This window comes from Oncorhynchus gorbuscha, linkage group LG07 (assembly GCF_021184085.1).
Source record: "Oncorhynchus gorbuscha isolate QuinsamMale2020 ecotype Even-year linkage group LG07, OgorEven_v1.0, whole genome shotgun sequence".
NCBI lineage: Eukaryota > Metazoa > Chordata > Actinopteri > Salmoniformes > Salmonidae > Oncorhynchus > Oncorhynchus gorbuscha.
Genome location: NC_060179.1, coordinates 30547786 through 30565026, shown reverse-complemented (window position 1 = coordinate 30565026; position 17241 = coordinate 30547786). Strand labels below are relative to the sequence as shown.

Sequence of the window (17241 nt, the reverse complement as noted above, 5' to 3'; positions counted from 1 at the left end):
TAGCATGCTAGCATGTACCCATAGATTTCCATTGATTGTGCTAACGCTAGTTAGCATTGGTCCGCATCACTAAATCTTAACTTCCTTCATACTGGACACAGAAACATAAAAATGGTATCCACGAGTTCATCTGTCTCTGGGGAAGTATCACTGTAATATACTATACTTATTTGTATTGGTATCGCAGGTATTTGAGAAAATAGTTTTGTGCTAAAACAACGTGTTGCGCAACACTCCATTATAAAAAAATATATTAAGGTCTCAGCAAAAAAAATCACACTGTTTTTAACAGTAAGTTCCATTTAGACAGATTGTTGGCATGTGAAAAGATGTTCATGATGTTCCAAAAGTTACACCCTCCTTTCCCAAAAACAAGTTTCTGAAATAAGCATAGGAAACATCTGCATGGAATCATAGATTTTATCTTTTTTTTTTTTTTTGCTAAACATTCATATCCCAAACATACACTTCAATGTATATAGTGACACTCAAAAATAACACTTAATCAAGTAACAGTGAAGGCATTTAAGATTGGAGAGTGTGTGAACTGTAAAATTAATCTCTTAATAGATACACTGAAAACTATCAAAGCAATTACTGAAAAACACAACAAATACCAGCGTGTTAAGATGTGTGTACCCTCCACACAAAATATCACTTTCATAGAAAGAATGCCTTTGTTACTGAGGAACTCTGCAACACCTCCGAACGTCATCAAATACAATGGTATAATAATTCAAAATATACGAGACAAACCCAAGTTATAACAATAGAAATATATCCCATAAAGAAGCATTCATTTCATAACACAAACACTGTCAAAGTTAACCCATAAAACGTCTGCTAAAACATATAATTGTGCTTTCAGTGCATATTAGTCTGTCTCCATCCAAAGGCTCCAGTGTTGTGTGCCCTGTGTGTCAGCAGCATCGACACTTTAGAAAGGCCTTCCATCGCCTTAAACTTCACTGCAGCCATCTGCATGTATGTCTAAAACATTGCCTGCTCAGATCACTTAAATCGATCTATTATCATACAGTATGCGTGTATCTAAGACTAGTGCCAGTTCCACTGGCAGCTCTGCGCAACATATTAGCGATCGACTCAATCTGTATCGCTGAAGCGTTACAGATTCCGCAAAATAAATGTAAAGGTAACTTCCAATTGGGCCGACATTTGCGGCGTTTAACGTGAATGCAGACTCCGCTAATGCGGGAAGGTTGCCTTTCAATTTCAAATCGCGCGTAACGCTGAACCTTCGCAATACAGCTTGAAGAGAGCCCTTAGTTCAAAATCAGAATAGCATGCATACACTATAACGTAAGGCCTTCCCAAACAGTGGGACACCCCAACATAGGGAGTGCATTATCACTCAAGCCAAATAACTAACCTTACGACTACGCCTGTCTTCTTTCTCTTCACCTTGTACTGTAAAAAGGCTGTACAGTCTGTATTGGAAAGTATGCCTAAATCGATCATGTGACGCAGTTCTTACTGATATATCAACGAAACGCTATTAAACCTGTGGAGCACTAAACAATGGAATATAATTCAGCATCAGTAGACACATAGTATAGTCATCAGTTAAGGCAGTACAAGCAATCATCACGGGAAGACCCATACAATTATTAAGCAATACAAAATATTGCTTACATCGATTCCAACAAATACAGTTGATTTCAAGTTATTATTTTCCCGTCCAAAAGACACAAAGTGCATCGACCATACCCGAAGTGTCTGTTGGTTATCGCCTTAATACCTGATAATACCACAGCTGTGGGAACTGTCCAATCAGAAATCAGAGCAGCTCCTCAAGACGCACATCAGCGATTGGTTGTTTCAGAGCAGCTCCTCAAGGCAGACCTCAGCGATTGGCTGTCTCCAGAAGCAGAAAGAACTGAATTCTGGGAAACTGAAGGTGGCGCTCTGCTCCTTACTGCGTAAAGGGAAAACGTGCTCCACCAGTTCACTCAGTCGGCCGTAGCTACAGTGAAAGACAGGGAAGGGGTTAGATAACGGTTACTGTACTTACTGACCAAGGTCAGGATTCATTAAAAGGCACGTTGTCGACAAGCGCACTGCACTAGACTTTGAAGGTCATATACGCTTGAGCCTACATCCACAGCATTTTACCGTGAATGTGATCTCCGGGGAACATCAGACTATCTCCACGAACGCCTTTAAAAAGGTGCATTTGTCGGCAATTGAATCCGGCCAAAATACTCCCCAAGAAACCCACACTCCTGACATACAGAGAGATAAAGAGTCATTATTATTACAATCCTGTGAAGTCGCTACTTACGAAGTCTTATTGCCTTTCGATTGCTCTAGGATGAGCTCCCCTTTGGGGTTGACTGTGAATATCCGACACACTGGTACACCCACTTGCTTGTAGGCAAACACATCCTGAGCCAAAAACAAAGGAGTAGTCTTAAAAATCACCATAATTCTGATCCTATTCCAAAATAAGTACACAATGAGAAGGTAAAACAAAGCTTACATTTGCTCTGTTTCCAAAGGCTGCGTAGAAGGGATGTGTGTTTGGGTAGAAGAGGTTCTTGATGTCTGTTAGGCATTCAATCTTGAACTTCTCTGGCTTCTTTTCAATCACCTCCCTGATAAAAGGTTAAGTAGAAAGGAATCAAAAAGCCTTGAAATGTAACTATATTACAATGCTATTACAACGTTATTACTATTCCAAGCAGACTGTACCAGATAGGAACTGAAAGATCAGTTTTAACTCTGAAAGGCGGAGAAGAGGAATGAAAATGCATTGCAATCTAACTATATTACAATGCTATTACAAATCCAAGCAGACTGAACCAACTGAGAAGTTAAGGGTGAGTTGTACCTGTGAAATGCAGAAAAGAGGCTGCTAGGGGACAGCATGAGGGGTCCTCGAGGCAGGATGGTTCCCCGGTCGTTCACCCAGTACAAGTACCCTCTGGTCATGTCCGCCATGCCGATTGCCCGCGCCGAACAGTACAGGAATTTGTAGCCATTCCTGAAGAAATGCACATTGAAGTATAACTGCAACATTAGATCCGTCTCCTATCCACGCTCTCAATTTTTTTTACTTCTGGAATTGCATTTTTTTTCTTCATGTGAAACAGGAATGTGATTAGTCATGCATTGACTAAGTGGTGGATGTGATAAATGGTAGTTCTAAGGCCATATGTATCAAGCAACTTAAATAGGAGTGCTGACAAGGATCCGTTTAGCATTTTAGGTCGCAATGAATAAGATAACATGGCCAGGGGGAACCTAATCCTCGATCAGCACTCTTACGCTGAGACGCTTGATACATACGCAGGCCCTGGGCTAGGGCTTACTTACTCATGCACTGAGTGGTACAACTTAGCAATGCCTTGATGAGTCCAGTCTTTCCCGAGCTGAGGGAGAATTTGTCCAAACACGTCAGACCTAAGAAAAAGGAGCATTTGGTGAGACACAAAAACCCACACCAGTAGAAATCCACTTTTTGTAGCTGAAAGACGATGGCCAGAGCTTTCCCATGATGTTGCACACAGATTTAAGTCAATAGGTCATCATTTTAGTCAAAGTATGATATATCTGGGCTTGAAGTGACAAATCCAACCTCCCCACTTCGTGCAAATCTGTGTGAATGTGGTGTCTTTTCCTATGATATGACATAAATGATTTCAGGGCTGGGTTTTATTTGAATGTTACCACCCACCAGCATGGCATTGTTATTAATCAGAAACAGCGGCAAAGTTATTCCTCTTTACGACTGAGATGAGCCAAACAGCCGTGGGGCCACAGAGCCATGGAGCAAATAAAAATAGGGGGTGCATTAGATCATTTGTCAATTTTTACTTATTTTTTTTAGCTAGTCTGTAATATATATATATATTTTTTAAATTACCAGTTTATAAATGGTTGCGTGAAACTCGCTCCCCCCAGTCACCCAAAGATGAATGGTTTTGACCACTAAAGCTTTGCTTCACTACACGCTCCACTGCTTTGATTGATGTAACGTTAGCTAGAAACCACAAGTGTCTATTCAGATAATGAAAAGTCAACCGCGAAAGAAAATTCAAGGAATTTTTACAGAGTCCTTCATAATTATTAGGACAGTGAAGCATTTTTTCTTCTTTTGGCTCTATACTCCAAACGTTTTGAATCATGCAATGACTATAGAGTTAAAGTGCATACTGTCAGCTTTAATTTGACCTATGAGAAGACACAAATAAACTGGTGCCCTAAAATGGTTCCCCTATGGCATCGCTCTCAAGAACCCTATTTGGTTCCAACTTGTACCTTTACATTTAAGAGTGTGGGATTGATACATCCATTTTTATACTTGATTCTTGAAGAACTGATTTGTTTGAATCCCAGATTTCACCTTTAAGTGTAATTATGTGTAATCGTGTGTTTGGACAGAAGACCATTATCTGATTATCAGACAGACCTCCAACATCGAACAGAAGATGAGAAATTAAAAGATCAGGAGAGGATCTTAATCCCATATCAGATGTTGAGTCTCCTATGAATCTGACTGCATCCCAAATGGCACCCTATTCCCTATATGGGTTCTGGTCCAAAAGGTTGACTTTTGGGATGCAACCTAGGAGTTAAAACTGAGGGGACTGACTGGGTAATGTAATTAAACAGAATTGAAGGCCACTTTACTTGGTGATGGTGCCGTCGATGTCAGAGATGATGACTTTGTCATCCCAGTTCCACAGGTAGATGGTGCCCTCGCAGCGACACGTCCCCTGGTACTGGGTGGTGATGCTGAAAGTGACGTCATTAGGCCCCTCCCTCAGCTTCAGACTGACCTATGAGAAGACACAAATAAACTGGTGCCTGAGAGAGTGACATGAAGGGATTTCCAAAATCTCTTCTGGGCACTGACAGGTGCTAACAGTAGAACAGGGGGTGCACTTGCCCTCAATAGCCCTCAATTGCGCTTCCCATTCTGTCACAGAAGCTATGAGGGTAAGGATGCAAAGATGTGCCCTCTATCCAACTCTATGTGCCAATATCACTTTATAGGATTTAAATAATATCACTTTATAAGTTAGAAGCTCTTTACTATCTGGTCAGACGAGAGGCGGAGAGACTTCATGTAGGAGTGCGAGCCAGTTGGTGGAGGTAGCTCTGTGTGCATGTGCTCAGTAGGTGCCACTGTGTTGAGCTCCTTCGATTCTTCATCGCTGGAGGAGTCGTCTACTGCTTTCTGCCTGCATGTCAAATAACAACAACCTCAGGTCAACAGACTCCCTAAAAACAGTATAAGATTAAACTAATGTGAGTAAAGATTAAGGGAGTGAGTAGTTACTCTGAAAATATAACGAGAGGAATGACGCTTCTCTAGACATCAGTTATTAAAATGAACATCCAGCATTTGAATATGCTGCCGCTAGAGGGCAGTATCCCAACACTGAATTGTCTCCAAGCTTCATTTACTACAGAAAGACAAAACACAGATGAGACTCCCAAACAGGGTCCCTCATGCATGTTCTCAGGGGCATTTCCTATGAATCACTGTTTTTCCAGGGCTAATCTAGTTTCCCATTGGTTGGTGTAATGATGAATATGGGTGAGGCGGGTGGACATCACTGTGCGAATAATTGGGCTTCCCCTTGTGAACCAACGCCAGCGAGGGGTGGTGGGGGACAGACAGGGTGGTGCTAAGCTGACTCACTGTGGCACTGCTGGAATCTGTTGATCGAGGACAGGGCTCTCTGTCTCTCCGTGTTGGGACTCATGTCTGTCCATCTTGGCCTCTGAAGACTGGAGAGCGGAGCAGACAACATTAATCACCCGTTAATGAAACGTCATCATGTCAACACAGACTGTATATGGCCTAGTGTTTTTCCTTGATTAATAGTGGAATTACTGCCCATTTATTAAATGAAAAAATTATTCCTAAGATTATGCAGTACAATTAGCACATGTTTCTCCTCACTCTGATTTGCTTAGGCTAATTTACAATGTAAATGCAAATCCAATGGGATTCACATGGGAACTATTTTCTGCCCACACAAAAAAAATGAGTCATGAGATGGTGAAAATCATGGACCATCTGTTTAAGGTGACAAATGACAGTATAAGGAAAGCAGTTCAGCTAGGGTTGATTTCATTACGGGTACTACAGAGTATCAATACCAGTGGACCTAAAGCGTACTGCAAAAACACCCCGTTGTCCCAAAAACACCCCGTTGTCCCAAATGGCACCCTATTCCCTATATCAGGGGTACCTGATCATTAATTGTAGCCACCTGGTGTCCTAGGTCTAAATCAGTCCCTGATTGGAGGGGAACAATGAAAAAACACAGTATAACTGGCTTCGAGGTCCGGAGTTGAGTTTGAGAGCCCTATATAGTGCACTACTTTTGTGCACAGCCTTATTGGACCTATGTATTACACTGTATAAGGAATAGGGTACCTGTTTGACACTGCTTTTCCTCCAGAACCACCAGCGGCCAGACTTCTTAGGCATCTTCTCTTTCACCCATGCCTCCTCTGTGGCCTTAGATACACATGAAGTATTTATGAGTACATGCACAGAATGTTGAAGTTCTAACATACATTCATAATGCATAACATGTGATCTACCTTGGGCAGGTTCTTCTGGAAAGCTTGCATACTTAGTATCAATGGAGCTGCCAATGTCCAGTTGTAATATCTGTAAAAATAATTAAAAAAAAATAATATGTGAGGCATTGGAAAACCTCCCTGGTCTTTGTGCTTGAATCTGTGTTTGAAATTCACTGCTTAACTGAGGGACCTTACAGATAATTTTATGTGTGGGGTACAGCGATAAGGTAGTCATTAAAAAATCATGTTAAACAATGTTATTGCACACAGAGCGAGTCCATGCAACTTATTCTCGGAGGACCTGAGCCCTAGGACCTCAGGACTACCTGGCATGATGACTACTTGTTGTCCCCAGTCCACCTGGCCGTGCTGCTGCTCTAGTTTCAACTGTTCTGCCTGCGGCTATGGAACCCTGACCTGTTCACTGTGATTACTATTATTTGACCATGCTGGTCATTTATGAACATTTGAACATCTTGGCCATGTTCTGTTATAATCTCCACCCGGCACAGCCAGAAGAGGACTGGCCACCCCTCATAGCCTGGTTCCTCTCTAGGTTTCTTCCTAGGTTTTAGCCTTTCTAGGGAGTTTTTCCTAGCCACCGTGCTTCTACACCTGCATTGCTTGCTGTTTGGGGTTTTAGGCTGGGTTTCTGTACAGCACTTTGATATATCAGCTGATGTAAGAAGGTCTATATAAATACATTTGATTTGATTATGTGACTTGTTAAGCACATTTTTACTCCTGAATTTATTTAGGCTTGCCATAACAAAGTGGTTGATATGCTAGACATTTCAGTTTTTAATTTTTAATTAATTTGCAAAAACATAATTCCACTTTGACATTATGGGGTATAGTGTTTTGGCGAGTGACGCAAAATCTCAATTTAATCCATTTTAAATTCAGGCTTAAATTTGGAAAAAGTCAAGGGGTGTGAATACTTTCTGAAGGAACTGTGTAATAATATAATTGTGATTAGTTCAAGGAAATCTACAAATTGTGATCTTCTGTTCAAAATGTCAGTCTAAGAATTAGTATGATGCAGGAATATGAATTAGTATGAGTAGGACGGCTGAACGACTCACCGGTTTGAAATTCTAACCACCAAATTGGGATTGTCAATGATTGCTGGATTTTCAGCAAATTCATGATATGTGATGATGTGCTCCATGAATTTCTCTGCAATAAAAGTATCATAGCATTTGCATCTTCAAGGTATCCTAATCTGCTCATCATTATAGCATATCTATTGTCATATAATATAACACATTATTATTTGTGGCATTGCGAGTAACAGTGTACTAGTTAGTTATTTGCATACTTATCAAAGGTTGTGTCCCAAATGGCACCCTATTCCCTACAGTGCCTGGTCAAAAGTAGTGCACTATATAGGAAATAGGGTTCAATTTAGGGCACACCCCTAGTCACTATAACATAACACTTACATACAGTAGGACACCTTACCTTTGGAGATTTCAGAGTTCTCCCCGACCCCTCCACAGAGAGACAGGGTGATGTCTGGTAGATCCCCAGCCGAGTCAGACAGACACTCTGTCCCGCTGTCGGCCGCTGCACTGCCCACAGACTGGGGAGACTGGGACCCATCGCACCTGCCAACCTCCACCCAGTGCTTAGGGATGGTCTCGGACTCACTGCAACACACACACACACACACACACACACACACACACACACACACACACACACACACACACACACACACACACACACACACACACACACACACACACACACACACACACACACACACACACACACACACACACACACACACACACAGGTCAGTCACTGCAACTCAACGGGCCCTGGTCAAAAGCAGTGCGTTATAAAGGGAATAAGGTGCCTATAAAGGGAATAGGGCCTCAATACATGGGATGAAAGGCATGAGGTACCTCTTGGGAGCTAAGTAGCGTGCGACGACGTCAGGCTCCATAGCGTTCAGGTCGTCCAGGTAGATATCCTCAGGCCCCTGGTGCTGACTCCTCTTCCTCACACCTTCGTCACACACAGACGAATAATCAGAATTCACTTAAACCATTCACAGCCCAATTCCGGGTGTAGTCAATAACACTGTCTGAACCCTTAAGGCTCGCGCACATAGCACCGAATGTGGATCAAATTTTTGTCTGCTGATCGTTCAGCACGCTGTGTTTTAGGGACCACCAGCTGTAGAGCTTTGACTGACGACATTATCACACAATTCTACATGTAAAATTGGTGCACATTTAGGCAGGCACTCTGTTCAGAGGTTCTAAGTACTCTCGGCTGGGTCATTCCTACTATGTGTCTTTTCTGTCCCCAGGAAATATAATTTATTATTTAGTGTAAAATGTGGATTCCAAAAGGCTTTACCTTAAAAATAACAAAATAAAAATATAAAACTTTTTTTTCAGTGAATGTAGACGTTTTTGCCATGTTCCCGGTTATTATTCATCAACTTCCACAAGAAATATAAGCCATAAAATTATAAATGATAAAATACTTAATCTTTCATCACTGTTTTATAGACCTAGTTAAATTCACTCTCAATGTTTTCTTTTCATGATGTTTGTATTTTATGTTAGATTTTCTGTTTGTCCCTGATATCACTTTCCACCCTGTTAGTTTATTGTCATTTTTCTTTAAGAAAACAACCCCTTCCTAAAATGACACCACATTCAGGAAGAGTCATAATTTCTTAGGTGGGAAAACAATGGTGCAAGGCTAAATAAATACAAACACTCAGTTTTATCCATTTGTCAATGTTTCATGTTGTTAAGTCTGTATGTCCCACTCGTAAATTTTCACCCTGTCAGGCAAAATTATAGAGAAAATTAACAAAATTTATATATTTAAAAAAATATATATGTTTGATAGAGATGTTGAAATCCTGCTCACCATTATGGTAGCTCAATCTTGATCACTCACAGAGCTATGGCTAATTTAGGTTTATGCTCTACCCTGTTAGGATTATGCATTATGTATTATGTAACTTACAGGTTGGAAAATGCACCTAAAATATGTTGCCCCAAAATATTTTCTGAAAGCCAAACTTTTTTCTGATATATCTTTTCTGATATACTTTCCCCCCCCAAATGTTATGAGGTCTTGTAGGAATGACCCGGCCAGCACACGCTATTGGTGTGTCTGAGGCCTTACTCATGACCAAGCCATTTTCTTTCTGTTGCCATCAGACCATTCTGTAGTAATAGAGCTATGAGGTACTTAAAATAAGGAACATAAAACATCAAATAGAGGACATAAAAGTAATGTAAAGCATTTGTTCATACTAGCTGTCATTAACAACAGAAGGCTATGGAATGCCATCATCCGGCACATTGTGCTGCCGTAAGCCAAAATCCTTATAAATGGCCTAAGTCATGTGTTATACTTGATCAATAAGCTATTTATATAAACCGTCTATGCATACTTTCGATTTGTTTTTAAAAATACTTTTGGTTGCTATTTAAAGCACAATTAGTACCTCTCCTCTTGGAGGGGGAGTCATTCTTGGAGCCGATGGACCCCTGGTCCCCGGCCATGCAACTGGCCCCACCGGCAGTAGAGCCACTGTCCCTCTGGCTGGAATCAAGCACACTGGGAGGAGTGGAAGTCCAAGGGCCCCTCCGTTCAGGCTTGGACGGGATACAGAGGTCTGGACTGGGCTCCGACGTTAGAGCACCTGGTTCTGGTTTGAGGGGACACGGTTCAGGTTGGGGTGGGCAATGGTCATGAATAGGTTTGGGGGGATGATGGGGTTCAGATAGAGGGTCGGGTGGGTGGTGTTTTGAGCTGAGGAGGGTATTTTGTTTGGGGGTCCGGGGCTCTGGTTTGACGATGGCAGGTCCACACACTGGGTCCAGAGAGGTGTGCAGGCCCCCAGCCTCCACCTCCATGGCCTCTGAGCTGAGGATGACCCTGAAGTGTGTGCTCTCTGACGGGGTGATAGTCATCGTCTTAGGCAGCTCCGAGGGCTCTTTCTTACTGACCTGGACAAGAGTCAATATGAAATCAGTTTGGCATATTTCCATCTCTATATAGGGAATGTGGTGCCATTTGAAACACAAGATCTAGGTCTTACCCTGGTGGATTCTGGGAACTCACCCCAGGACCACTGCATGTGTGACTCTGCTCTGAGCATGCTCTCTGATAACTTCACCATCAACTCTGAGTCGCTCTTTGGAGACATGGGCTCTGACAGGGATCTTGGGGATCTGTTACAATCGAGAAAACAGCACAACACATACACAACATGTACTCACAGCTCCACAGGGCTATTCAATCAATGTTCTGCTACCATTTTAGTTAATATCTTCCTAAAATGAGATTCAATCCAAGGCGTGTTATAGAGCAATACACTGGAGATCTGACTTTGCGCCTTTTAAGATAACTGAAGCTTGAGCCGACGTCAGGGACATAACCTTCAAAATAAAAGGCTCATTAACGGCTGTCCAGTGTACTGCTCTATAACATGCTTTAGATCAGTGCACTCCAACCGTGTTCCTGGAGAACTACCCTCCTGTAACTTTTTCAATCGAACCCTAGTTGTAACTAACCTGATACAGCTTATTAACCAGCTAATTATTAGAATCAGGTGTGCTAGACTAACTACGTTTTCTTTTTTGTTCAGTCCTAAGGAAATAAAAAAAATCTTCCTAATGATCCTGACTGTTTGCATGATCTGTGTAAATATTTGAATAGGAAGTTATTGACTGAGCGACTGAATGAGGGGGTCATACCTGTGGCTGTCGCCGGGAGACCAGTCTCCATCAGAGAAGGGGTAGCTGTCCAAGGAGTGGAGGTTGGGGTGCTGCCTGTGTTCCACTGTGTCCTTCACTGTAGAGAACAAGGGGGCCCTGAGGGAATGAAGAATATCCCCCATTGACCACAGTGTTAACACTCCCTATCCTCTACACACACTGTGCTGAACAGACCCACCCAGACCCAACCTGAGTGTACCTATGGAGTCATTGAGCTCCTGATAGCCCCGTCTGTCTGTCCCATTAGCTGGGGGGGGGGGGGGGGGGGGGTCAGCATCTAGGGGCAACTTCACCCTACTCCTCTGTCCATTTACCTGCCGTTGTTTTGTGTACCGTGCTCCTCGTCTGAGCTCAGTTCACAGACCTCCTCACCACCAGCAGTGGAGGCCTGTTGCTCCTCCTTCCGGGGGTCTGCTTTGTGCTTCTTTCTACGTCTCTTTTTCTTCTTCCCTGCTGTGGTGCTAGGGGGAAGGAGGGGGGTGGAGGAGGAGGCTGGGTTTTGTGAGTCCCCCTGGGGCGGCTGCAGCCCACCCTCCAGGCCCGACTCCCCAGCTCTGGACTCTCTGCCCCTCCCCAGAGCCTCCTCTGTGGGGATGGGCGACGTCACAAGGTGGGCAGGGATTATCTCCTGGGTCGGGGTGACAAAGAGACGACGAGTCACAACAAGATCACGTTATAGACTACGTCCCCAATGGCACCCTATTCCCTACATGGTGCACGATTCAAAAGAAGTGCACGTTTTAGGCAATAGGGAGCCATTTGGGACACATACACAGTCAGTAATAAGCTGTGTCAACAGTGGTTGTCATGAAACCAATAAACAAAATCTCACATTATGCTGCTCGGTTTCCTGAACAAAGAAGGCCTCTCCGTTGTCCCCCAGCTTCATGTGCAACTCCACTGGTTCTCCATTGATCTCAATGTCAATCTGCAGAGGGAAAGGACAGGTCAGGCATCCATTTATGGAGGGACTCTGGGGCCATATGTATCAAGTGTCTCAGACTAGGAGTGCTGATTTAGGATCAGTTTTGTCCACGGATGAGGGGGGCACTCCCCCTCTCCACTCAATTTCAAAGATTTTACTGAGTTAAGAGTTCATATAAGGAAATCAGTAAATTGAAACAAATTAATCTGGTGTGACCAACATTAGCCTCATGCAGCGTGACACATCTGATCATGCTGTTGATTGTGGTCTGTGGAATGTTGTCCCACTCCTCTTCAGTGCTGTGACACTGGAACACACTGTCGTACATGGCGATCCAAAGCATCCCAAACGTGCTCAACAGGTGACATGTCTGTTGAGTATGCAAGCCATGGAAGATCTGGTACATTTTCAGCTTCCAGGAATTGTGTATAGATCCTTGCGACATGGGGCTGTGCATTATCATGCTGAACTACACTGCTGCTACTCGCTGTTTACCATCTATGCATAGTCACTTTACAAATTGCCTTGACTAACCTGTACCCCCGCACATTGACTCAGTACAGGTATCGCCTGTATATAGCCTCCTATTGTTATGTACATTTATTGTGTTACTTTTTGATTGATTAGATTTTTTTGACTTGATTTAGTAAATGTTTTTTTAACTCTATTTCTTGAACTGCATTGTTGGTTAAGGGCTTGTAAAGTAAGCATTTTGCGGTATTGTATTCGGCACATGTGACAAATAACATTTGATTTGAAACATGAGGTGATGGCGACGGATGAATGGCATGACAATGGGCCTCAGGATCTCGTCACAGTATTTCTGGGCATTCAAATTGCCATTAATAAAATACAATTGTGTTTGCTGTCTGTAGCTTATGGCTACCCATACCATAACCCCCACCGCCACCATGGGGCACTCTGTTCACAATGTTGACATCAGAAAACCGCTCACCCACACAACGCCAAACACGTGATCTGCGGTTGTGAGACCAGTTGGACGCACTGTCAAATTCTCTAAAACGATGTGGTAGAGAAATGAATACTCAATTCTCTAGCAACAGCTCCGGTGGACAGTCCTGCAGTCAGCATGCCAATTGCACACTCCCTCAAAACTTAAGACATTTGTGGCATTGTGTTGTGTGACAAAACTGCACATTTTAGAGTAGCCTTTTATTGTCCCCAGCACAAGGTGCACCTGTGTAATAATCATGCTGTTTAATCAGCTTCTTGATATGCCACACCTGTCAGGTGGATGAATCATCTTGGCAAAGGGGAAATGCTCACAAACAGGGATGTAAACCAAAGTTAAATATACCTTTTGTGCATACGGAACATTTATGGGGTGTTGTAAGTTGCTCTGGATAAGAGCGTCTGCTAAATGACTTAAATGTAAATGTAAATGTTTTATTTCAGCTCATGAAACATGGGACCAAAACTTTACATGTTGCATTTATATTTTTGTTCAGTGTATAAACAGTTCACTCACAATGTTCAGTACCAGTCAAAAGTTTACACACACCTACTCATTCAAGGGTTTTTATTTATTTGTAACTAATTTCTACATTGTAGAATAATAGTGAAGACTTCAAAAATATGAAATAACACATGGAATCATGTAGTAAAAATATATTTTATATTTGAGATTCTTCAAAGTAGCCACCCTTTTCTTGATGACAGATTTGCACACACTTGGCATTCTCTTAACCAGCTTCATGAGGTAGTCACCTGGAATGCATTTCAATTAACAACAGAGGGCTATGGTGTGCCTTGTTAAAAGTTCATTTGCGGAATTTCTTTCCTTCTTAATGCGCCAATCAGTTGTGTTGTGACACGGTAGGGATGGTATATGGAAGATTGCTTATTTGAGATGTCTAAAACCAAATAGGGCTAAGAAAAATGAGTCCATCGTTACTTTAAGACATGAAGGTCAGTCATGTCTTAAAGGAATATTTGAAGAACATTTAAAGTTTCTTCAAGTGCAGTCGCAAAAACCATCAAGCGCTATGATGAAACTGGCTCTTATGAGGACCGCTCTCATAAATGCACCTCAGATTGCAGCCCAAATAAATGCTTCACAGAGTTCAAGAAACAGACACATCTCAACATCAACTGTTCAGAGGAGACTGCGTGAATCAGGCCTTCATGGTCGAATTGCTGCAAAGAAACCACTACTAAAGGACACCAATAAGAAGATAATTGTTTGGGCCAATAAACACAAGCAATTGACATTAGACCAATAGAAATCTGTCCTTTGGTCTGAGAGTCCAAATTTGAGATTTTTAGTTCCAACTGCCGTGTCTTTGGAGATGTAGAGTATGTGAACGGATGATCTCCGCATGTGTGGTTCCTACCTTGAAGGAGGTGTGATGGTGCTTTGCTGGTGACACTGACAGTGATTTACTTAGAATGCAAGGCACACTTAACCATCCTTAACACTTAACCAACCACAGAATTCTGCAGCGATACGCCATCCAATCTGGTTTGCATTTAGTGGGACTATCATTTGTTTTCCAACAGGATAATGACCCAAAACACACCTCCAGGCTGTGTAAGGGCTATTTGACCAAGGAGAGTGATGGAGTGCTGCATCAGATGACCTGGCCTCCACAATCACCCAACCTCAACCCAAATTAGATGGTTTGGGATAAGTTGGACTGCAGGGTGAAGGAAAAGCAGCCAACAAGTGCTCAGCATATGTGGGAACTCGTTCAAGAATGTTGAAAAAGCATTCCTCATGAAGCTGGTCGAGAGAATGCCAAGACTGTGCAAAGCTGCCATCAAGGGAAAGGGTGGCTACTTTGAAGAATCTAAAGTCTAAAATATATTTCGATTCGTTTAACACTCTTTTAGTTACTACATGATTCCATATGTGTTATTTCATAGTTTTGATGTCTTCACTATTATTCTACAATGTGGAAAATAGTAAAAATAAGAAAAACCCTTGAATGAGTAGGTGTGTGCAAACTTTTGACTGGTACTGTATTAGTGTGCTTGCTTCAGCAAGATCACTGTAAATATTCAATATACTTATTATTGTGTGCTTGCATGCACAAAACAACAATGTGCTGTATGTAGACTAACACCATGATATGGTTAATGAAAGCAAACTGGGACAGATGATTACCTGCTTGCAGTCTTAGGCTGCGTTTACACAGACAGCCCGATTCAGATTATTTTTCTAAAAAACATCTGATGTGAAAAGAACTGATGTGATTGGTCAAAAGACAATTAGTGGAAAAAAACATCATAATTATGCTGCCTGTGTGGACGCCCCCATAGGTCTTTGTTCAAAAGAAATGCACTATGTAGGAAATAGGATGCCAATTGGGACACAGACAGAGGGATAATGGTCTGTTTCAGTAAAGGAATAAAATGTTAAATGTTTTATCTAAAGGCTAAAAAACATATATGTCCATCAATAATACAACCAATGAAGTAGCTATATGAATTTTCAAAGGATCCTATAAAAGATAGCATCATCACCAAATCCATTGCCTGATGCTGGGTCAATCCTCCCACACTGTTACGTTACATTCCTCTCTGTACTGTATCAAGGCCATCTCTCCTCCGCTATGCAGAGGAATATCTAAAACTGTGTTGCCATAGTGACTGAGGCGAGCGGTAGCAGTAGGGGCACAGTAGGGGTGGTACTCCTCCTGTCTGTATCCCAAATGACACCCTATTACCTATTTAGTTCACTACTTTTGACCAGATCCCTGGTTAAAAGCAGTGCACTAAATAGGGAATCGGGTGCCATTTGAGATGCAGCCCCAGTGTCTCGGGGATGATGAACTGGGATGGTCGTCCTCCCACCATTCACTCTCAATTGCTCTCTCAGAAGTACTTCTTAATACCTGGATCTGTGTCAGGCAGCAGCACTTCCACACGGCAACATGATAGGGCCCTAATTACACGTCAGTAATGGATGTGATAGAGCGAAAAAAAAAATGGCAGTTTAGAATGACAGGGTTCCATTACAGACCTAGACAAAGTTTTTCAGCATCCTTCCATCTGCCAGAGATGATGCAGAATATAGCAGGAAGGTGTAAGAAAGATTCTGGGCAGGCAGCACGTAGCCTAGCGGTTAAAAGCGTTGGACCAGGAACTGAAAGGTCACTGGTTTGAATTCCCAAGCCGGCTAGCTGAAAACTCTGTCGATGTGCACTTGAGCAAGGTACTTGACACTAGTTGCTCTGGATAAGAGCTTCTGCTAAAAATGTAATATGGGTGGGTTTAGCTCTGGGAATTTTCACTGGGGTTACAAAATTCCGTTAACTTTCCCAAAAAAACATCCTGAAAATAATTTTCTAAATAATGTATATATTTTCTTTATGTTCGGACACAGCAAAAAAAAAAATCTATGTAGAAAAAACCCTGACCTCTCTTTCCCAAATATCCCCCGAACTCACCACTTTCTCCTTGGAGCGCAGCACTCCCAGTTTCCCGAAGCGTACATGGAAGGGGGAGCAGTGGAAGGTCCCGTCAGGCTGTCTGACCACCACCACGTCGATGCAGCCTGACAGTGTGGCCTGGTTAATGCCCTTATACAGCTCCTTCACAGTCACCAACACCTGGCCTGCCAGCTGGCCCACGTAGTTCATTGTGTCTACCTGTGGATAACACACACACACACACAAAACCAAATGTAAAACTTAAATATCATATTTACATAAGTAGACCCTTTACTCAGTACTTTGTTGAAGCACCTTTGGCAGCGATTACAGCATCGAGTCTTCTTGGGTACGACACTACAAACGTGGCACACCTGTATTTCTCATTTCCTTTCCAACAGCTCTACTCACTACCTTTACAACAGCTCTGCACAACTACGTGAAGTGCAAGAAGTACTGTATGAATGCCCTGACTTCTGTTGAGGCCATTCTTGCACTGACTTCTGCTGAGGCCATATCACTGCATGGCCAATGCAGAGTTGGATTGACCATGCGCCTAGATGCACAATGCACTACTTTCTCCCGCCAATTTGTG

General features: G+C 42.5%; 1 protein-coding gene across 6 annotated transcripts in view; it reads right to left on the bottom strand.

The window, feature by feature from the left end:
- Positions 1-402: 402 nt before the first annotated feature.
- The window catches only part of LOC124039784 (phosphatidate phosphatase LPIN2-like), a 37607-nt gene continuing 20768 nt past the window's right edge, over positions 403-17241 (bottom strand). For all 6 annotated transcript variants that reach the window (XM_046356159.1, XM_046356157.1, XM_046356162.1 and 3 more), the window contains exons 2-20: positions 16665-16865; positions 12160-12255; positions 11642-11955; positions 11307-11423; positions 10649-10781; positions 10052-10556; positions 8481-8583; positions 8032-8219; positions 7653-7746; positions 6586-6655; positions 6416-6499; positions 5672-5760; positions 5060-5207; positions 4654-4802; positions 3337-3423; positions 2852-3004; positions 2501-2615; positions 2303-2406; positions 403-1984 (exon numbers count right to left, since the gene is read on the bottom strand). In XM_046356159.1, coding sequence (XP_046212115.1) covers positions 1840-1984; positions 2303-2406; positions 2501-2615; positions 2852-3004; positions 3337-3423; positions 4654-4802; positions 5060-5207; positions 5672-5760; positions 6416-6499; positions 6586-6655; positions 7653-7746; positions 8032-8219; positions 8481-8583; positions 10052-10556; positions 10649-10781; positions 11307-11423; positions 11642-11955; positions 12160-12255; positions 16665-16856 — 2886 coding nt within the window. In that variant the 5' untranslated portion in view covers positions 16857-16865 and the 3' untranslated portion in view covers positions 403-1839. The remainder of the gene's footprint in view (positions 1985-2302; positions 2407-2500; positions 2616-2851; positions 3005-3336; positions 3424-4653; positions 4803-5059; positions 5208-5671; positions 5761-6415; positions 6500-6585; positions 6656-7652; positions 7747-8031; positions 8220-8480; positions 8584-10051; positions 10557-10648; positions 10782-11306; positions 11424-11641; positions 11956-12159; positions 12256-16664; positions 16866-17241) is intronic.